This window comes from Crocodylus siamensis, chromosome 15 (genome assembly GCF_052110815.1).
Source record: "Crocodylus siamensis isolate JL-2025a chromosome 15, ASM5211081v1, whole genome shotgun sequence".
NCBI classification, from domain to species: domain Eukaryota; kingdom Metazoa; phylum Chordata; order Crocodylia; family Crocodylidae; genus Crocodylus; species Crocodylus siamensis.
In genome coordinates this window covers 17,786,379-17,810,162 of record NC_143409.1, presented here as the reverse complement: position 1 = coordinate 17,810,162, position 23,784 = coordinate 17,786,379, and the positions used below count along the sequence as shown (strand labels likewise).

The window sequence follows — 23,784 nt, the reverse complement described above, 5'->3', positions numbered from 1 at the left end:
TGGGGCAGACTTCAAAGGTGTCCAAAGTGGAACTTAAACTTGTGTCTCAAGCTGTAGCAAGAGCCCTAACTGCTTTGCCACTACATCCTAGCAGAGGAGTTACTTCATAATGTCTTTGTTGGAAGTTATTTTTGGGGGAGGATGATCTATAAATTCAGTAGTGATCTCTGGATGCTGTGGTTGTCTCAGGAATCAGCCAGTAATTTTCAGTTTTAAAAGGAGACTATGTTTGATTCTAGCCCTTGTAGTTATAAAAACAGGCCTTGCAGATCTGATGGCAATCTGATGCCTGCTGGATCCTGCAGCCGGACAAACTGCTGTAACATCAACAGAAATTTTCCTTTTTTCCGTTTACATAAATGAGGTGCAAACATTGAAGCCTGATTATGACTAAATAGGTGCCAAGATTGGGCACTGGTTCCCTCTGAATGACCTACCAGGTATGTTCAGCAATGGCTATAGTCAAATGTAGCTGGCCTTCACTGGAATGTCCTGATATTCTATTCATTTGACAAGATATTCCATAGGAGACTGAAGCCAAGACATATGCTTGTTCCAGCAACAGCAAAGGCTATGAAACCAACTGTGACAGCTAGGTTTATAATAAAAAATGGAAATACCCCTCCCCACCCCACACACACTCAAAAAAAGGAACTCGTGTTAGCTTGGACGTTTCATGGTGACCTGTCATTCCCAGCTCCTTGGCTATGCTTATCAAGTGCGTATCTTTAATAATGAATATCAGTTCAGCTAATTTGCACCCCATTATTTACTTTTACAAGAGGAGGGAGGTCATTTTGTAGAGGAAATGCCTGATTTTCCACTGTTCTGCACTGGGTTTAGTCATCACCATCCACAGCAAGTGAACAGTGGATGCTACCGAAGCAGAATGGCAGTATTATGCATCGCACAAGACACTGGATAGATTCAGGCTCATGGTCATTCCAAGTTTTTCTGCTGTCCTCATGCATGGTCATTTCTTGAAATTAGACATGGTAAGAGACATATGGTCAGCTATAGTTTCAAAGCAACAGTAGTTTAGGGGACTGAAGGGAGAAGTGTTGCAATTTCCAGACAGTTTGGGTACAGACAGATGTTAGGGCCCTGCTCTAACCCCTACAACCCAACAGATGTTCTCCTGTTGGGTTGGGGGTGCTACCCCTCTCCCTAGCTCCAGTGCTGTTATTGAAGGTGGGGGGAGAGGAGGAAGCTCTCAGAGCTGGGGAGGCACGGAACAGGATCTCCTCGCCAGCTGGACTATTGGGGGGAGCCAGGTCAGGGCCCCAAGATGCAGGGACTCCATTTCCCCTCCTCCTGCCCCCTCCCCCCAGCCATTCAGCAGCTGGCAGCTCTGTGCTGGCTACTCCAGGCTGCTGAATGGCCAAAGCGGGAGGAAATGGAGCCCCCTCCCCTTGGGAGTCCAACCCAGCTCCCCCCAATACCCCAGCTGGGGGCAGGGACACAGGATGAAGGGACCCCATTCCCCACCAGCCCCACCCTGCCATGCCCCACTCCCTTGTAAAAAATTAACTCTGAAGGGAACACAAGCTCCCTAAGGCACTCTGCTTCCGAACACTTTTATGTCGTACCTGATTTAACCAGGATTAATTTTTGCACCATTGGCCATTTTAGAAGTGCTCTGCAGCCATGCACATGTGTTGATATGGTTGTAGAGTGCTTTCAGATTGCTCAAAAACTGTCACCCTTGTCAGTGCTCATTCTGTGTATAGAGAACAAAATGGAGGCAAAAAGCCTAGGAGAGTGCACACAGGAATGGCCATGACTGCTCCCTAACAGTGCTTGCACTTGTGTACCAGGTGGTGTACCAGGCTGGTACAAGGCCCCCACACCTTATTTCAGTCCAGTAGTTCTCAGCCTTTTCCACACAGGAACTGCTTTTCTTTAAGGATATGAAAGTGCAGGGTGGATGCTAAGCCTTGCCCACCATCTCATTGACCCAGGGCTTGTGATTCATCCCAGCCGATACCACTATCCAAGGAAAATGCACAAGTTTTTCTGAAACAGGATTTCAGAACCAGGCTTACAGTTTTGTCAAGGTCCACGTTTACTTCACTGAACTTAATTCAGCTGCTTGTCAGAAAATTTATACACATCTCTTCTGTTTGCAACATTTGCTTATTGCATCATTTATTAATTGTGGAAAATTGTGCTTGGTTTTCTATTTCTACCCTGGGTTTATTCTTCCAAGAGACTACTATGTTTTCCTCTTTGATCTGTTCTTTCCATTGACCCTCTCTACCCATTTCATGCAAGAGACTGAATTAAAAAAATATTCCTGTAATTTCTCCTTTTAGATAAAGTTGCAACTGCAACCCACTTTGTGGCTTACAGGAAACAATAAATTGAAAAGAGAGAAGCTATAAATCTACTCTATAGCGAACATTTCCTTTCACTTATCATTTTTGCCTGAAGGTGGAGCTCTTCTAGAGAACAGGAAAATGGTTTACGGTGGAATTGAGAAACCATGAACAAAAATAAATCTATGTAATTATCTTTTCTTGTCTTACAAACCACGTTATTGCATATTTTTCAGTCATGCAGTCTATATGTGATCATTTTCCACGCGGCACATGAAAATATTGTCTTGCCTTTTAGCACTACACAAAATGAACACTGAGAACAGTTTAACTCTTTCAGTCACCATACATAAGAAATGTATGCATCATTGACCGTTCTCCAACTTGCACAGAATTTATTATACAGTACACCTGCTAATGCTAATTTAGAGGCTTAAGTAATTTTGCAGTCAAGTGGTCTTTGAACTTACTTCACAAAGGTGGGAAAGTATAGGATAGTTTGTGGAAGGAGAATTAATACACAGAAAATTATGTAACTTTCTTAACCAAATCTGAATAGGTCAACTAGAGACTGGAACCTCAACATATAAATTAAATAGCATTTGTTGCAAATATGTTAAAGCATAAGTGCCCAGCTACAAGACAAGTACTGTGAAAGAGTCCTAAATCCCAACTTACAATGTATACCTGACATTTGCCTTCTACTGGAAAAACCACAGGCAGAGAATAAATGGAAGGAAATCTCACACTGTTTTTTCCTTTCAGAGTTACTCACGTGTTCTGGTGGGGGAGAGGGAGGATGGTGTTTGGGGACACAGAAAATAGGCCATGAAGGAATGGCCCACAAATTAAGCATTAGTGGTAAGAAAAAGCTCTTCCTATGCAACTCAGAGCCTCTAACTTAGCAAGCCCCACTTCCACTTGAAGTACAGCTCTACTGGAGGTGTATTAGCAGGGAAGTTTCTACTACAGTCTGCTCCCATGATTCTCCACTGGAAAGGCAATGCAGGTTGGGGCTAACTTATCATTTGTCTCTCAATTCTGAAGTTAATGGAGGCAAGAAAAATTTTGGGTATCACCAACTGGTCTGTCCCACCCCTCTTTCTGCACTGTATGGGCTCACAGAACAGCATCTGAAAGGCCCATACAAGACAGACAGGCGGTATTTGTCATGGAAGGGGCTGCTTGCTCTTTTTTTGTGTGTGGAAGGCATAATTCATGTACAGAAGACTCTTGCTGGGATCAGGAGGATATAGTTATATCATTATTTCCAGTTTGGTTATCTCCAATTTATACTGATATAATATTACATTGAAGCCAAAGTAGAGAGGCCCTAAATTCAAAAGTGAACATAATTAGTCTCAAATACACTGCACATTCATTTTCTACCTTATTCTGTACAAATTATACACTCAGTAAACAATACTTCTGTTACAAAAATATTTAGATCTTTAGGAAGAAAAGCTTCTCTAATTTAACTTTGAAATATTCCAATTTGCTTTAACTGTGCATTAAAATGATTGCTAGGTAAGTACATGTTGTACAGGCTGTATTTTTGCTTGCAGACACTGTTGACTAAAAATCAAATTGGGTATCAGAATGTTCTTTAGATTTCGTGCTTTGAACAGTTCAGTTAGAGCATGGTTTTGTCATTTTTACCAGTAGACTGCATCTGGTATTTCAGATCAAACACAGTATGTAGTCCAGATGTGTTAGCTGTCACTCTGCAAGTAAACATTTCTGATGGACAGTGTGTTAACAACAGATTATTAGTCATGAAGTTGCATGATGGTTACCAAAAGTTAGTTTAAGAGTCTAAGATAACACAAGTGAGAACTGCTGCTAGAAATGATGCAGTAAGAAATGTCTATGGATAGGATTTTTTTTTAAACCTATTCTTTAAAGGGAGACTCAGACATTATAGGTTTTAGCAAATACAGGTACAGCCCACTTAAGGACCACCTGGGGAGTACAGTGCTATTCAATCAAGGATGGTAGAACCTTAAATTATCAGTTACAAAGTACTTCAAATGCATGTAAGCTTACATCAAGTATGAAACAGGTTTGCTTTTTTCCCCCATTTGTTTACATTTTAAGGAAATTTAATGCCTGTGAAGTGTGCCAGACTGACAAACTTTTAGAGGCAAATACTTATCAATCAACACAACAGATGCAACACAAGAAATGCCATTCACAATGCAGGTTTCTCCTCCTCATACTAAAATGACCTCAGCCAAGATTAGAAGATACCCTTTCTAGGGAAGAACAGTTGTTAGGTTTTTATAAGTCAGTCCCTGGGCTCCTCCTCTGAGACTTCCCAGAAAAATGCATGTAACAGCTAACAAGACATATGTTTTAGTGTTATGAGCACATCCTCATTGATCTTAAAGAGAGGATGGATATTTGCATAAAACCAGATATGATTAATGGGAGCTGCACTGTTTTCCTATGACGGAAACTCAGGCAAAGTGAAATTCACCCACATGCAGAGCCAAAATAAGGCTTAAGTGGCAAGTAAAGCCCTGGTTAAGACTTCAAATGAAGGATAAAGGGATTTCAGTCACATCAAATATTGATAGCTTATATGAAATTCAACCAGGTGAGTTACAGAAATCGACATACATTATGCTTTGGAGAACACCAGCGCTACTACAAACTCAAATTCATCATGTCAAATTCTCAGCTGGTACAAATAAGCATAGCTTTATTGACTTTGATAGAGTTATGCTGTTTTACACCAGCTGCAGAGATAGACTATTCATCACAACTTAATCAAAAATATTAACCTTTTCAAATTTTTATAGGAAGAAGACCCCAAAACTATAACTTGAAAAATCAGAGAAAGTATAAAAGCCATGGGTTAGCACATGAGAGATCAGCTTTATTTCTGAAAATTGCAACAAATGTGTGCTTTTGATTACAGAGGTCTGTGAGCAGTGCTACAATTAGAGTTGTGCAGACACTTAAATTATAAACCTATTTTTGAATATTTAGTAAAACTTCAGTTAACAAAAAACAAAAACAAAAACTTGCTGTGCACTGAAGTGTTTCGTATAAGTTCTCAGCTGGGGAGTGAATCTGAACCCAAGATTTAAAAAATAATAATAATCAGAAACGTCAAGTGCTAGGGTTGAACTGTGCAAATGAAGCAAAGAAGAAATTCTGGTTATATACCCTCAGTGCAGAGTAGGCAGCTTGCTTTTTCTCAAAAAAAAAAATCTATGAAGAAAATCTTAGAGGGGAAAATTCCTGAGGTATAAAAATCTTGAACTTACATCTTTTGGAAAGTGTTAGCATAGTTGATGGCTAGACAGAAACTACAAAAAAGAAAGCAAGCAAGCCCCAGGCAGGGTGAGGGAGGGGTTACAGGTTAAATCCTGGGATTGGAGGATGGAGTGTACATCCGGATGAGGGAGGAGTCACAGGTTTAACGATCTACAGTCAGAAGTATGGCTAAAGAATGCATTCGCATACTTAATATAGCTTTAAACAAGGTACCTTGGGTACTTCTAATGGTATAGTCTCAGAGTTCAGCGTGTGCTGCAAAACTCATCCAATGCTTGGGTGATTAGCCTCAACAAGCTCTATGCTGCTGCTACTATGGTGTTTTCAATACCCAAGCAGACCAATTTAAAGTGAGTTTTGCTAGATGTATATATAAGCTGCATTTATACCTGTGACTATAGTGCAGATGTACCCTAGAAGAATTAGATACCAGAAAATGCTATTGCACAACTTGCAGCCTTCTCAAGCTGCCCTGTGCATCTCCTGTATCCTCATCAACAGATACCATCCCTAATCAGCAAAACAACATTCATTTTCCATGAAAATTCACTTTTTGATCTTTCTTACTGATACTTTGGTATTATGGACTCCTGTTTGCTAGGAGATGGACTTGAATACCCATTACTAAATACTGTCGAGTACTCATTACTAAATATTTTTAAGTATTTCCTGAAAATATTTTAAAGAATGAGTCTGTAGACTACTCCTTGTTCCTGCAGTACATGCAGCCAGGGAAGTTCATGCTCCCACACACATTTTTGCCATCCTGGCAGTTGCTAGGAAGCACAAAGAAAGTGCTGTTAATGGTTCTGAAGCATTGAGGAACATGTAAGTAATTCTCTTGTAACATAGGAAACATGCAGGAATTCACAAATGGATTTCCAGGCAGGGGATGCCAGTTAAAATGAAAAGATTAAGTAACTGCAAGGTTGAGAATGATGGAGTGGGTTGAAGAATGAGGATGCTGACAACGAGGGCTGCTGCTGCTTCTGCAGTTAATTTCAAATGGACACCCTGATGTATTTACCTGAACAGCTGAAATTCCTATGAATGCATCGGGCTGGTTAAGCGCTGCGTTATAAAGTTCACTAGCTACATAAAGGAAGAGAAGCTTGAGAATGGTAAGTATTTATCTCACCTCAGGATGAGCAAGAAATGACGACAGATAACTTCAATAAAGATCCATTAAAGACTGAAATGTTAGTATGCTTTACAGAGTCGTTCCAGATCCGACATATCTTTCTGCATGCACTGCAGCCAGAACCTGGTAGGGTCAAACAGCTGATTTATTTGTGGGATTAAATGGAAGAGTTGTCTCTGGTTGCTTTAAGTCACCCTATCCTCAAACGACTAAATTTGTTAGAAATCTAGAAAGCTGGAAGTTTAATTTCATTTTAAAAGCAGTGGTCCTGGTTGTTTATCAGTTTCACAGATTACACCAAAAGTACAAAGGTGATCAGGAAACAATATTCAGTAATGCCACAAGAGATTTTTTTGGAAAGATTCTATTAATACAGCCATGCAGAAGATGAGCAACTTCATTTTGTAGCAAATTTTAACAGCACTCTGGGTTCATCCCTTGTCCATTCAAGCTGAGCAACATACCACAACTAGTGGTGTAATTAGGGCGGGGTGACAAGAGCAGACACCCTGGGCACCACCTTGGGGGAAGGGAGCAGAGAAAAATAGGCTGCTTCCACAGACACACAATCATGCCATCTGCATGACAGTAAGCATGTCCCTGCTGCCCACCCCATGTGTGTGGCAGCTGCCATGGGGTGCATCATTACAGCTCTAATCACAACTGTACCAACTGCAAAAACTTGCCATTTTGAAATATATAATTTGAACTTGATTGGTTGGCACCAGCTACTTGTTAGGTGTCTGTGTGCTGTTGTCTGCATCAGCAAGAGACTGTACCAGATGAGAGGCTCTATCTGTCCCCATTATACTATTATATAGAAAAATTAATTATATATATAAGCCCTCTGTCTGCCACAGTTTTTGCTTCCTCCTACATCCTTTTTTTCTTTGAGAAGGCCCAGTTGATTGGTAACTCCCTTGGGCACTTTCAGGGGTGGCCATAACGTCACACCATCTCCTCAAAATCACTGTTAAGCGTGTTTGGTAATAAAGCGGCCATGGGGATCTTCTGGATTTTTCTGCCCTCAGTCCCCTCCACAGTGTTTATTCTTAGTTGAGCAAGATGCTGATGATGGTGGGAAAGAAATATGGAACTAATTTCCTCCACTTCCCAACTACTGCTTCTTGTTGTGCACCAAGACACACACACAAAAATTGTGTACAAGAAAAGAACAACAGGTTTTTCTTGGCCTTTAAATGATCAGAGGCACAAACTGCAGCCATAAACTCCTTAGTTCTGAATCTGCAATGTAAGTAGACTGCAAACTCCTCAGGCGTAGGCTTTAATTTCCTATGTTTCCACAATATCGGAAACCATGGTGGACATTTCCATGTGGGAGATATCACAAAAAAGATGCCTACGTAGCTCTTCCAAAGAGTTACCAATCTTTGGCTCCAGTTAAGGAATGCACAACTATGCAGGAAAGCACTTAGGCAATTTAGGCCTGTGCAAAGCGGCTAGTATTTGCTTTGGATTCGTCTGATTCAGGGAACAGTGATTTGATTCGGTGATTCCAATCACTGTCCTGAATCAATTCAGCCAAACCTGATCTGGACATTTGGCTGCTGCCGAATCTCTGACTCAGCCAGGTCCATCCCCCACTCACTCTCCCAGCCCTGGCAATGGCTACCCTGCCCACCCCAGCTCCCGGCACTTTGAAACCCCTCCCCTCAAACTCATCCGTTGCTTCCTAGGCAGGGGGCGATTCCCGCTGTCCCCTACTGCATGGAGGCTCTGCATGAGCCCCCCACCCCTCCAGCTGTCCAAGGCCCTCCCATGTCTGCCCCGCCCGCCCCAGCTCTGGCCCTTTCAGAAAAATAAACCCGAATTCATCTGTTTCTGCCTAGCGGGGGGCAATCCCCAGTGCCACCCACCATGTGGGGGGCTCTGCCCAAGTCTCCTGAAGCCCCAAGGCCACTGAAGAAGCCAGTGAGTCCTGAGTTTTTTTCAGGTTTTTTTTTTCTTAAAGGGCCAGGGCTGGGGGAGCAGGAGGGGGTCAGGGGGACCGGGGGAGCAGGCATGGGACAGGGCCTGGCATGTGTCCCCCCATGGTCTGCTCCCCCTCCTCCAGCCCCAGCTCCAAGTCAAGCTCCAGCTCCTTGCTGCAGCAGGTGGGGACTGCCCAAATCATCAAAGTTTTCTGAATCTTTTCCACAGATTTGGAGAGCTTCAAATTGATTCAGACCTTTTTATTGGTCCCCTGATTTGATTCGGATTCAGAGGTTCGGCCACTGAATCAGGCCAGATCTCCTCTGAATCGAATCACCATCCAAAGCTTTGCACAGCCCTATTAGGCATATGCTCAAATCCCACAGAAGGCAACAGTCATCACCAGAAATCAATGAGACTTAAGCATATGCTTAAAACTAAACATGTACTTCAGTGCTTTCCTAAGCAGAGCCTAAATTGACAATAAGACAAAGAACGGAGCTCGTCTGTTGGTTCAAGAGTTTTCAATATTTTAAAAGTAATATAATCAACTTTCTGCTACCCAAGACAAAAAAAAAACTGAAGAAAAAAAGTGACCTTCATATTACTAGAACATTCTCTGAAATACTTTAAGGAAAGTAATGTCTCCAAGTTTGGGAAGACTGATTGTTTTGTTAGATAAGCATCTCTATGGCCCATGTGTCAGAGCACCAGATCTAATTTTTAATACATAGCTGACTGTGAAATTAAGATGAAAACTCAAGTGGTATTAATATGCCTATGTGCAATGGGTGCTGTATTTTAATGTGTTTTGTATGCTGATATTGAAAATATATTTTCAAAGTGATAATCAAAGAACTCATTAGTTATAAATTATTGGGGGCTTGTCACATTTAACAAAAGCAGTTTTTGTTAGATATGAATATTATCTTGAAACAGATTGAATATAGCAAAATCCTAGCCATTAGAAATCAGATGTTCAGCACTAGTTTCATGTACTTTGCAACTACTTTGCCATCGTAACTAGTTCCATACTCCCTCATTTTCCTCCCTACACATGTTCAGGTGGTGTGGGTAGTGGGTAGAGTGCAAGTCACTCTGCCTGATCTCTACTTGGTGCAATGGACTCTTGAGACCATTGCAGGTGGCATCATTTAAAGTGAGCCCTGTCTATTTTATTTATAGGTAAATTATTACTTAATGCATTTTCTAAATATAATATACTTGATCAGGCTTTTCACTATACCCTAAATTAAGGAATACAAAGATAAACCTAATTCATTTACTTTGGTGTAAATCTGGAGTAAATGATTACAGAATCTGACTCATAACTAGAGACCCACAATCCCACTGTTTCTGCATGGGGCTGCTCAAAAGGCAAAATAACTGATTTATTTGGGCAAACTATTGTTTTGCTTTTACTGTTTTTTGAGACCAGGCTGCAGTAGGCGTATTTTAACCATAATGATCAAAGCACAAGGCTTTCACTGAAGATTAATGACTGGCTAAGAGGAGAGTTAAAAGTCTGTTTACCCCAGCTGGTCCTTAATTCCCAGGAAAAGCATCTGTAGACTTTATTATTGCTATAAATTGAAAATAGAGTGAAGGGTTGTGTGATTTCAACTGATTTGTACAGTACCTTTCTGAGAGTTAATGTCCTGTATATTAGCCAAATTGTTCACATCATCTCTTTATTTCTATTAAGATTAGTAGATTAAGCAAATAATTCTGTCCTACTACAGAAGTATATTTCATCTGAGCATTACAAACAACTTTTACAACCAAATCATTAAGTCTCACAGCACCCTTGTGAGGTAAGCCAGTTAAAAGAAATACAGGAATCACTTCACTCTTCATTGAAATGCAACTATATCTGGGCGGAGAGTGATAGCTATTGAACAGCTGACAGCACTCCTACACAACATTTTAGGGCAGAAAGCAAAGAATGTCATACATCACTTAAACTGCAGGGGGATTCAGCTTGGCATAAGGTAACTACTTGAGATATCGGAAGCTAACAACATTTGCTCTTGGAAAAGATGAGTGTGAATCTCAGCCAAATTGGTTAGTAAATATTCAAAGACAGTATATTGGTATAAGTAAAATAAATTAGTTGGTATAAAAGTTATAATAATGGTCAAGACTAAAATCATTTAGATTCTTGAAAGGCTGTATTTTGTGGCAGCAAAAATGTTATTTAAATATACAACTGGAATAGTGCCACTTCTGTAAAAGAAAGCAAAGTGAAAGTTAAGTTAATTAAATGAAAAAGTATCAAGTGCTACATCTTGTACCAAGCTTAATTTCACAATAATTACCCCAATGAGAGACACCAGCTTTGAGTTATCACAATGTGGCAACCAACTGATGGGTCATATTTAAATCTCATACATTAGCTGGCAATCATGTCAAGACTTGAAATATGCTATACACTATATTTTCATGTGTATTTTCCCACAGATTTAATCTAATCAGCAAAAAACAAATTATTTGTTTTTAGCCTTACTATAAAAAGAAAACATCTGGTATCCAATCTAATTAAACAGGTGAATCAGATACTAAGTCTTGTTTAAAAATTTAAACAAGCTAAAAAAAGTTAAACACTGCTAATTTATGAGGAAAAATCCTATAAGAAGGATTGATCCAAGGTTCTTTGAAGTCAGCAAAAAGAATCCCATTGACTTGAATCAGACCAGAGTGATGCTCGTAGAAGGTCTGTTCTTTTCCCCCATCCTTTTTACTCAAATAAACCAGATGATCTATATTCTGAACTGTGTGAAAACAATATTTAGAAAGGTACAGTATTTACCAATTCTCTTTTTACCCCTACTGCATTTTCTATATCCATCATCCTGACCTAGAACTTGAAAAGAGACAGGTGTTCAGGGGCAAGCATTTAATGGTGCACTTAATAGTGCATACAGTTTAGGCGTCATAATATTTAATCCCTTAACTTCAAAGCAGAGAGATATAGTAAACTACAAGTCTGTGAACAAATGATTGTATGCAGCAATAACAGTTGTTTGCATCCACAACAAGGGAGGTCCGGTGAAAGCTAGCATCAAGCTCTTATTTTAAATATGGTTTTCCAACTATGCAAATGTTGCTGCAATTGTGAAATACTGCATTTTCCACTCAAAACAGAGATGCTGCTTATGTAAAAAGTACAGAGAAAATAGTTCCAATGCCCAATCTCTGCTCTTTTCCCATTTGTTTTTTTTTCTTTTTTACCCAGCTCTTGTATCTTATCTTAAATTAACTGCCCGACCCTGCAGACATTAACTTTAAGGCCAGGGAGGGAGAGGGATATCTAGTCCCAAAGATGACTGGGGCAAGGATCACCTCTATGACTCTACCCCAGGCAGTATGAAAGAAGTGATTGGTAAAACACAAAACTCAACTGTCTGTGAACCTAGGTGTACGCCTACATACCATCCTATAGGTCTAAGGCCTTCAGAATGGTGAGCATCTGCCATTACTAGAACTAAGGGAAGAATGATCCTTCTGCTCAGAGAAGACCTTCAGAGCTGGCATATCTCCTACCATCCATAAATCAAAGAATTAAATCTCATTCTTGCAGGCAGATGTGATGCAAAAGGGCATAGCTAAAGAGTAGTTTGTAAATACTGGGAAAGGTGTCTAACCGATATTTAGGCAAGTGGTCCCCAGCTTTGGCTGGCACATAGGCAAGAACGCTCCAGCCAGCATGACACACTGCTCTCCCAGTAAACATCAGTTTAAACTTTTTAAATTTCTTGTGGACATGAGCAACATCAGGGTCCTGTAAGCAACTTGTTGATAACTAACATGGTGTTAACAGCAAGGTTGCAGGTTCAATTCCCTGGTCTGACTAGATGATCTCTTGAGGTCCCTTCCAGCCTTGCCTCTCTATGACAACAAGCCATTACTTGGGGACCACTGTGTTAGATGTTAAAAGGACCACTACCTGATCATGACAAGATATGAAGAATATAAGACATAAGCACAGTAATTCTATTAACATGCACAGGTAAAAAGAATAAGCAATAAAAGGATCCCTTGAAAAGTACATGCTTTTCAAATCTATTTTCATATAGCCACATACAGAGAAAGGAGGAAATCAGAGTTAAGGAAGTCAGTGAATTTGGCTTAGCTCTGGGTTTTTTTTGAATGATAAGCCATGCCAAGCTAGTGACCGTACACAGACGTTATTTATTGGTATGTCACTATGATCTTTAAATACAGTATGTATCTATCAATTTCCTGCTTCATGGGTCTAATAAATTATATAGCCCAATTCTTAGGTTGTCTATCCATGCCATATTTAGCTCTGGGCTGCCTTCAAGCATCTTACTGTCCAGGGCATAACTACTAGGGTCCGTACCCTGGGTGGCAGCAGCAGATGCTGGGCTGGCTGTGGCAGTGGCTGCTGTTCTTGTGCCCCCTTCTCCATGGGCACTTGGGACTAGTTTGCTAGTTACTCACTCCTCCTTACACTACTGATACAGACCTACATGGCTCTGAAAGAGAAAGCCCACGATGATGAGAGACTGGTCCTCTTTTTTACTATTTGGATGTTGGTTTAATTAAGTTTTATATGATCCAGCCACCACTGTCCAAGACAGTTTTACTGTCTGTTCCTAGAATTATGGCAGTGTGATGACCCAGAGAAACAGAGATTATGTTAGCCATCTAGCTGGTAATCCAAACACTGTGATTAAGACTGCAAAGTAGTAACATAATAGAAAGACAATGAGCTAAATAACAAATATTTAGTGGGCAATTCTTTACTGTCTTGCCCCTTGTGTTGTCATCTGTCCTGTGCAGGCGATGCAAAGTGCCAAATCAAGTAGCAGCATTTTACACTAATCTTCCACAAGTGATGACCAGGCAAAAGAAGTCCTTTATGTTTCAATTCCAAATATTCCATTATTAGTCTCCAGAACTAAAATCATCCCATAGTTCAGGTTCAAAAGAACTATACCACAAAATCTGCTAATTGGTAACTGCTCTATCCTGCTCTAAAGTAGAATTCACGTGTGGTTCTAAAGGCACGTATGAAATAAGATGGACACCCATGTCTTAAGTGGCAATCCTACCTTCAAATGTGACCTCAGCTAATACCTGTGTAATCTTCAGGTTATGTTTTAATTGATAGTTAGGCAAACACATTACCCCTAAATAAGCTTGGAAAGGGATCACTAATGGCAATAGTTTCACAGGTGTAGACAAGGTATAAATTGGCCTTCAGCATTACTCATACTGATGTCCAAGATGGAAAGAAGCTAGTTTGACTATCAAGACATTGGGTGAGTTTGTGGGTCTGGCAACTACTGGTGGATTGGGACATTATTTTGCTTGCAAATTGAGGAAAGAAGCTCCTCCTTCATCAATCACCGTTTTATTGTCAAGTGAAGTGGGATTTGTTTCTTAGGTCTCATTTTCACGCCCATTTACACTAGTGCAAACCTAGACAATTCTCCTAACTCCACTGCGTTAATCCATGATTTATACTGATATACTGGCACAGTCTGGTCTTGAATTTGCCTCTGAGTCTATTGAGGCAGAGTCCTTATTTGGAACTCTAACAGATCCGTCAGATTTAGTTACATCAGCTGAAACTGTCATTTATTCAAGGGTAAATGAAAGCAATATTTAGTCTCTGAGGTTAGTAATACTTAAAATGCAAGAAATATTTTATAAAATTAGTTCCAAGTGAATCAGTATGTGTATATACCTAGACCAATGTGCATAGTTACTCTGAAGGATGGAGAAAGAGAATAGAACCTGTGCATAAAACATGTATAACACCACATCAGATAAGCTGCAGGTGCTGAACAAAAAATTGACATTTGCAAATATTAAGTTTCTATCAATAAACATTCAGTGCCACCATTATGAATACTTACAGGATCCTTAAAGAAAGCAAAAGAAGGTAAAACAATATACTGCAACTGTGTTGTGACACAATAGCAGAGCAACATTATAGCTGCTTTTACAACAAACTTCTGGAAGTTGGAGGGTTATGCCACCTTTTTTGTTCTTTTAGTCCTGAGAGATAGCAAAATATATTAGGGAGAAATAAAAGACTATTCAGTGAATTATTTCAAACAAAGTGTCACTTAAGCCATTCTATCAGAGAAAAAAAAACCATGAATGGCTTTCTTTAGCCAGCTAGATAACTTACTATGCAAGGATCCTCTGATAAAAATCTTTGACATTTCAGTATAGTAGCATAACCAGCCATTTTTGGTGTACCTTACCATAACAAAGTGGGGGGAAAAAGGGATTATAAGGAAAAATTTGGTGCAAGATGTTTTCTGCTATCTTTCTACAATGCAGAAATGTAATTTCCCATAAGATTTAGACCAAAAAGAGGATGTTAAGCTACAAAAAACTATATATTTATAGCTAAACTCAATTAAAGTATCAGTAATTATCTTAACTGGTGATGGAGGAAAAATAATTCCATGTATTAAATTGTATCTTATATGTGGTTTCCAGTGAAACAGTGCAGACTTCAGGCAAGTTAGTATGATATTTAGAAATATATTCCATGTACTTCCATACTGTCTCCAATATAATATACAACTTGATTTAAGGTGTAGCCATAACTCAGCATTGTGCATGCACACATGTAGTATTCCAAATGCCAAAATGCTGTAGCCTCTTTTTTTTTTTGTGCTGCATACCAGTTCTTTGTAAACTGTGCAGAACTGCCTCCAATGCTTACAGGTTGTGAACAGGCCAACAATGAGCTTCCCCAGACACTAAATCATAATCTTCATGTTTTTCGTATTTCACATTCTAGCCACAGTTTCAACATCCCATACCCCGTGACATTAGCGAAGGATAAATCAACAAGCATGACAGCTCCCTTGTAGAGACTGGTACGGACCTGGGATCTGCCACAGCCAACACCCACAGCTTCTGCCAGATGTTTTTAAGAGCTCTGTGGTGTTAACCCCTTCAGGAAGAAATAATGTTCTTCTCATCCTGCACTTTTATTAAGTGAGCTTTTCTTAAATAGAATGAGCCTGTTATGATCCAGGTTAATTCAGCAAGACTGCAAACAGTGAAAATGATCAGTTAAGTCCCTGTCCTTGTGTTATCTATAGGTTTAAATTCTAGAGAACTGCATAAAATACCAGGGCAAGTTCTCCTTAACAAATACAAAAGTTGCCTATTAGTATGAAAGAATAAATAGTGTGTGTGTGTGTGTGTGTGCACACGTGCGCACGCACACACATGTGCATCTTAGTGTTAGCATATGATTTCCATAAAAAGTTATGGCTATAAGATAAAGGTATGGCTGCAAGCTATTAAAAAAGCAAATAGGTTTACATTAGGATTATTACATTTAGGGTCCAACTTTGCGTCCCATGTGCAATCAAAACTCCTTCTGACTGATCTTAAGGCAGGGAGGTTGGGCTCAATCCAAAGTCAGTGGAAAGAATCCCAGTTTTGCAACTAAATCCAACACCCACTGAAGTTACTGAAAAGACTCCCACATGAACTATACTGGGCTTTGGATCAGGTTCCAAGGTCCTTAAACTTGTGCATGATTTTAAGTTTATAAGCATCTCTATTGGCTTAAAGTTACACCGTGTTAAGTACTTTGGATACAGCTATACTGAAAGTGGACGTTCCCTTGAAATTTTATCTTGGTGCAAAATAAGCAACAAAATATGAATTCTGTTTATTTGCACAGCGGGTGATCAGGAACTAAGCCATCAACGTTAATCTGCGTTGTTTGCCTCACAAGTAGGATTCAAGGGGGGGAAATCAGATGTCTAAAATCCTTTCACCCAATTTTGTTAGTAAAAGTAACATTCAAAATGACGACTATTGGGGGAAAAATGTCTCTTCTAATTTAGTTCATTTGGTGTATTTGTATTTGAAATTTTATCTAATCCAATTCAATGTCTCTTGTATATGTTGTTGGTCTCTTCAGTTTGTCTGGCTTCTTTATCAAGCAACAAGTCAGAAAAGTTAATGAATGAAAACACTATTACGATACTAGGAAGCAATGTCCTGAACAGGGTACTTCCTGAAACTACTTTTAACTTGCTTTTTAAAAATTGCTTAGATAGAGATGACAATATCCCTTTCGACAACTGCAAATATTCCATTTTCTACCATTTGTGGAAATAATTATATTGAGAAAGAGAATGTTTTTAAAACTATAACTGAAAGCAAAAGTAACTTTGTAATAAAAAATAACTGTTTTTACGTTCAGCATGTCACTAACACTCCTTTAAAAAGGCTCTCAAATTTAACTTCATCTACAAAATGCAGACAGCTTAAACTGAAATGTGTTATAATTAAATCAACTGTCCCAGACTAGTTTAATATCCAAGTAGACTGTGCGCACTTTAAGATTCAGAATTTGTATTACTCTGTATGTTCTGCAGCAAGTTCATATTTTGAGAGAAAAATATATTTTAAAATATATCACTTTAAGAACATGCTATTTCATGCTAAAGGGTTAAGTAACTATTATATTCTAAAGAGCAAACTGTTTGCCTTAGGGCCATCTTCTTACTCCTGATGAATTGCCTGACACTTCATGTATCATGCATTACTTTTCATTAGAAAGTAACATTTGGTTCCAGTCACAGCATAAGACCTTGCTTTAGGGATGTAAAGCAATAAGGAATATACCAGGAAATTAAAATATTGTAGTGTTTACTAATTAAGCTGATCATTAATAGTAAATATATATGCACCCATTACCTTGAATCTTAAAAAAATACTGGTCGCAATTTTATTTGCGGATAACCAGTACATGAGACGAGGCAAAAGGAATAAACACTTGTATGGTCCAATACCAAGAGTTTTCTTTTAAGATTACAATAAAGTAATAGGAATTAGGACTATGAAGCAAAAAAAAAAGTTGAAAGTGTATTTACCAGTAATATACAGATAAGCTGTTCAGGCAGCATTAAGTTAGGTAGATGTAAGAAGCAAGATAATTAACTACTATGCAGCAGACTATGTCTATGCTTAGTGTGAGTGGACCTATCCTGTTTGCTGGATGAGGGGAAGAATAGACGTGTGGGAGGGAGTTGTCACTTCCAGTCACAAAACTCTTAGATCCTCATTTAAAATACATTCTGCTTTGACAGATGTGTATTTATATGCATGTGTTCCAGCATCCTTTGGATGCAAGAGGGTAGTGACACTTTAGTTTCTTTTTCAGCATTACAAGAAACCTAATGTATGACTTGACTAAAACTATATAAGCCATGTTATGCAATATATAAAATGTTACTGTTGTATACTAGGATTTTTTGTTAAGTGGAGACACTGAAATTTGTTTGCAGAGTCATTCAAAAATGTAAAAATGACTGGAAAGTAATCTTGCCAACATTTTATACCAATTTTGCAAAACAGTAGGAGAGTGAATTATGAAAACTTTGGACTCCATTCAATTTCCTCTTAACTTGGAAAACCCCCCTCATGCTGTACATGACCTATGCTAATGCACTTTGTGGATATTTATGGAATCACATTACTTGCTTTTGTACTGCTTGAGGATGCTAAGTCTCATTTAAAGCAATTTAAAATACAAAGGCTTGATTCAGCCATATAGGTATGAAACTGCAGGATTTCTTTCAAGTATGACAGCTCTTTCCCTCCTTCACTGTAGTACCAGGAACCAGAACAAGAGAAAGCATTTCTCCTGTGTTCTCCTATGCTATTGGCATCTAGACAGTGCAAAGGAAGAACCATCCTGACTTGTTTGAGGGAGGCTTAGTGAATGCAGGTTGGGAGAACAGGGATAGACTGCTGGGGACAGAGGTACAAGGGGACAGACAGAAGGGGATACAAACCAGAAGTTGCAAGTCCCCAGTATTTCTCTGCTGTCAGCAAATAGCTCTAAACCTCCCTCCAGTAGCTGGTCTATGGAGAGGGAAAGAGCCTAGTTCTGCTCTAAATAAACACCAATGCAAACAGTCAAAGCCTGAGGCTGAATTGATTCAGTCTTCGCAGGTTAGTCTAAACTGTGTAGACTGAACCGATACACAAGTGAACACTTTTGATTCTGGAAATACAGCCACATGCCTGCAGTGGCTCAGGCCAGAAACTTGAACCTGCCTCCCTGACTAACTGGAGCAGACAGCTTGGGCCCCGGTTAACCTGTCCACCCTGAAAGGGGAGGGTTTGTGGGAGAGGTGCAAAACATCATGGGATGCTGGAGGACTGTGGCTAAGTACAGTCAAAAAGCCCAAGGCTGACTTTATTCAAATTTTTGCAGATTAATCTAAATTGCATAGATTAAACTGATAAGCAAGTGAACAGACATTCATTTTGATTCTGGAAATGCGGCCACATGCCTGAGGTGGCTCAGGCCAAAAGCTGGAGGGCACTAGAGTACACCTTCCTGCTTTGCTGGAGCAGACAGCTTGGGCCAAGCCCAGTCTGCCCACCCTGTGCAGAGGAGTTTGTAAGGGAGCTGTAGAGCATCCTGGGATGCTGGGGGACTGCGAGCTATCTTGTATCTGGAGAGGATCTGGGACAGAAATTCAATAAACCGATTTAACCTAAATCAGATAAGTCTGATACTGCATCCACCCAAGCTTGCTTTAAACTAGTTTTGAAAGTTTGATGTTGAAAGTGGCTTATTTGCACTGAACTTCTGTTGTGTTACAGATCTGAACTGGTTGCTGATCACTTAAACCAGTTTTAGGGGTGCACCAAAGGAGACATACTGGCCAATACTGATCCAATTTCAAATACAGCTGCATGCAACTGGTAAGTCCATTGTGGTGGAAGGGGAGGGACACTGGGGGGCAGATCAACATCCCCTGTGGTGAAGGAGGGAGGGGGCAAGGGGAGGCACTGCCCAGCTCGGGCGGGGCGAGGACTGGGACTGAGCTGCAGCTCGTTTGGGGAGGCGGCTCTCACCACTGCATGCACCCTGGGAGGGTACGGGGGGGAAGACGTGTGCCCCTGGATCTGTGTGGGGCAGGGTAGGTCAGGCGGCTGGGCTGCAGCTGTGGGCTGAAGCCGGGCTCTTCTTGGCAGGGGCTGGGCTCAGGGCGTGTAGTGCCAGCACTGGGAGGGGGGCTACAGAGAGGGCTGCAGCCACCCCAAATTTTGCCATAGCTTCCCTACAGCCCCACCTCCCAGCACCACCACTGCCTGGCCGGCACAGCCCAAGCTCTTCCCAGCGCATGGGAGGAGGTGGGGTGCTGAGCCAGGGCTGTGCTGGGCAGGCAGTGGCAGCGCTGGGAGCAGGGGGCTATGGCAAAATTTGGGGTTGCTGTACCCCACTCCCAGCACTGAGCTGCCCACCCCGAGCCCAGCCCCCATCGAAAGGAGCCCAGTACAGCCCTGGCTCTAGCTTGCCCACCCCACCCCACCCTGCCCCTCACAGATCCAGGGGCACATGCCTCCCCGTGAACTCCTGGGGTGCTCGCAGCAGCGGGAGCCACCCCCCAATGAGCCATGGCTCCGTCCCACACCCCACCCTACCCCACCCTGGCTGGGTAGCACCTGCCCCCTCCCACCTTCACGACAGGGGGCATTAATCTGCCCCCCCACGCCCCTTCCCTCCCCTTCCACCACAATAGACTTACCATCTGCATGCAGCTCTCCACGCTGCCAGGCTCTGCTCCTCATCGCCTATGTCTTGCGCTGCAGCTACGCGCACGCATGGGCATTTATCAGCCAAATTACTGGCTGCTTCAGGACAATTTCTGATACAGACAATTTTCTTTATATTGGTACTGATCCGATATCAGACTGATGTACTGGTGCACGTCTAACCAGTTTGTGTAATTTCTGTCCCTAGTCCAAATGGTAAAAGTTAATGCTGCATATGGTTCTCAAGGCTGCAACCCCGCAGATGACCTGTGTGTAGATGGGGTGGGGCGCTTCAGTTTAGGGCCCTTAAAACCCCTGTCATGCACACACTCTGCACTTACCTTCCTCTCCGGCAGTGGGGAGGGGAGGCGAGCTGCCGGCAGGCGGAGCAGTCCCGAAGCTGTGGGAGAGGGGCTGGTGCTTCCCTCAGTGGCAGTGGTGCCCTGTCCCCCCCCAGGTGGCACCTGCCCACATGTACCCAGCTTGGGCAGTTCTGGGGGGCACCGCAGTCACGGAGGGAAGCACTGGGCCCCCGTGAAGCTCAGACAGGCTCTGGGGGAGCGGGAGGAGATCAGGTTTGTGGCTTTTCTTTGGCAGGTGTCTTCCCTGAGCTGCTGCAGGGCTTCCTGCAGAGCTCCTGGGCTGCACGGAGCCCAGTGCTTCACTCCACAGCTGTAGGGGCAGCAAAAAGCTCCTCTGAGGAGTTTGTTTGCCATGCCCCATGTTATTTGAGGTGCAATATGCCACCAAATTTCCTACAGCAGCTGGAATTAATGCTTAATACGCTGTTGAGGTTGCAAACACCAACGTTATTAGAGCAGTGCAAAAGCATTTAGCCCGCTTTAAAGTGTTGTGCACACATGCCCCTCATTTCATCTACACACAGCCTAGGAAATCAATATGGTTCTATTAGCAGAATAGCTAGTTTTTAATTTGCATTTTTTTTAAGGCAGGAAACAACATTAAGAAATATGTTAAAAGAACATTAAAGTTGCAAGAATGAGCACTCCCAAATTGGGAAATCCTGGAAACTGATCTGTACCACCTTAATTTGGCTTCCTCTTATTACGATATATTGTGTAGATGAATATACTCATAATACTTTTTTCCCTCTGAGGCCCCTACCTCATTCTGTGCATAGGGAATTAATTTGGATTGTGTACTGAGTACAGTTATGGGCCTCACAGCAAAAGTTGGAAGGTGTACATTGCATGAGCCAGGAGACTGCAGGGAGAAAGAGTGCAGGCAGTTGAATGTCATCCTGGAGAACAGGATTCTATCCAAGCATCTCTCAAAAAGCTCCTTGGTGGTTACAGGCAAGTCACATCATTCTTTTAACATGCAGCCACTGTGGGTCCTTTGTTTTCTGAGTGCCTAACTTGGGAGCTGATTTTTTTCAGAAGTGAAAAGCACTCTCCCCCACAACTTTTCAATACACAAAATTGTTCAATGGGTTACAAAAGTACTAAGCATTTTGAAAAAAATAAGGCTTAATTTCAACTTTGACTTAAGTGTAAGAGGGGAAAGCTCAAGTGAGGAAGTTAAACAGCATACTGTAGTAAATAAGGCATGGGACCATACGCTGAAAGGTATATGAATATAAGCTTTTATGTGCAATGCCAATGTGGTGGTATATTGCCAAGCACCCACCAGTCAGCCTTCAAAGCAGACTGCAAGTGACTCAAAGCTTATTGAGTACGTAATTAAACCTCAGCCTTCTTCCTCAATTACAGGCATGCATGTCGGAACCTGATTCTCAGCACATTCTCTTAGAATCTGTCCCGTGGAACTGGACTTTCTCTCAACACACACTGGTGTTCTGTGGCTATTCTCTGGTTGCTGTTCAATGGCTGCTTATTTGTATTTTTCCCTTTTTTTAAAAAATGGTACAGCCAGTATGAACTCTGACAGTTTATAAATACCTTAAAACACATTTGTCTGTATGTTCACAAGACTAAGAGAGCCAGAGGGTAAAAGTGGTTTAAAAAAAAAAAAAAGCAGCAGCAGCCAACCCCACATCATAAAAAGCTGTTCTTAATTCAAAACTGCCCCTCAAAGCAGTTACACAGCAACTGAAGAAGTGACCAACTGAAACACCCATCAAAATGAAAATACTGAAATTAAGACAACCTGTTTCAGAGATAAGCAGCCCAGCCTTTTTTTTTTTTTTTGATGCCTAATGTTTGTGTTTGATTTGGCTGCAAAGGGAGTTCCAGGAGAAATTCTGTTAGGAAGTAAAGCAACAAGAGGATAAAAGTTTTTTCCCCCCGCATATCTATGCTTACTTCCTCTAGTGCCAGCCCTTCCAGTTTTGGATTGAGACCTCTGTACAGAGAAACATCATATGAACCTATGAGTAATAAATATAATCAGAAAGTGTGTTAGCAAGATGGAGCTCATCCTAGTTTCAGACTCCCTGTAATTGCAAAAAAAAGAAAAAAAAGTGGGGGCCACTCCCACCAGGCAAGAAGGCAGGTCTTGGTAGGGCAGGAAGGAGCAGCTTCCCACAACACCGAGGCCTTTGCTGTGACAACGACCGGCTTGAACTGAACGCCAAAGGCTAATCTCCGGATTTATCTGAAACAGCAGCCAGCTAATAAAAACGTAGATGTAGAGGATCACTGCGGATTATCGCTGTTGGTAAACTGCTGGAATTGCTGCTGAGCGATTTCAACAGCATGAGAAGGGGTTTCAAGGATGCCCCTGCAGGCCAGCAAGGTTGTTTCCCTGTTCCAAAGTACGGGGGTCCGGTACAACCGCCCCCGCCCCCGGCCGCCCGAGGGCTCCAGGCCTTCGGGGCCAAATCCTACCCCGCTGCCATTACAAAACCCAAGCGGCTAAACCGCGCCGCGGGACTTACCGCGCTCATGGTCCGCGGGGTCGCCGGCGAGCCGCCGCCGCTGCCCCGTGGGGAGGGCCCGCGCGGGGCCGCCCGCGGTTAAACGCTGGTGGGGGGGACCCCCGCACGGCGCGGGCCACCTGTCCCCTGCCGGCCCCGCCCTCGGCCGGCCGCACCTGGGCGCGCTTTGCACCGCTGGGGACCGGGCCCCGGGCCGGCCGCACCTGGGCTCGCCTCGCACGCGGCCGCTCGGTCCCGGCCACCAGCTCCCGCCCTGCTGCGGGCCGCCGGCGGGAGGGCCGGAGGGGCCGGGAAGCCAGTGCCCAGGCCTGCTCCTGCTCGTGGAGAAGTGCCACGAGGCCCGGAGCCCAAGCGCTGCGGGGAAGGCTCCCGCGCACCCCTCTCCCTCCCTCCGCAACGACCGCGCCTCAGGCACCAGCCCCTTGGCTGAGGCAGGGACCGAGCCAGCACCCACGCACCTCACCTGTCCGTCTCCTGCCCTTCACCACCTCCTCCAGAGCCTCCTGCTGCAGGGCTGCCTCCTCCTTTTTTGCATACGCGCTCCCCATCCATGGCCCCACCAAGTCCTTGGGCCTCCTGGCCGGAGCTGTATGACCAGGAAGGAGGCTCTGCCTCGTTCGGCCAGGTCGCTTGGCAGGGTTTCACCGGGCAGTGTCCACTGGCTCCTTGTATTCGTT

At 42.3% G+C, this 23,784-nt stretch overlaps 1 protein-coding gene across 1 annotated transcript in view; it reads right to left on the bottom strand.

Annotated features, from left to right (window-relative positions):
• BNC1 (basonuclin zinc finger protein 1) overlaps nucleotides 1-23,384 on the bottom strand; it is a 100,640-nt gene extending 77,256 nt beyond the window's left edge. The window contains exon 1 of the mRNA XM_090029229.1: nucleotides 23,108-23,384. Coding sequence (XP_089885355.1) covers nucleotides 23,108-23,116 — 9 coding nt within the window. The 5' untranslated portion in view covers nucleotides 23,117-23,384. The remainder of the gene's footprint in view (nucleotides 1-23,107) is intronic.
• Between the last annotated feature and the right edge of the window lie 400 nt (nucleotides 23,385-23,784).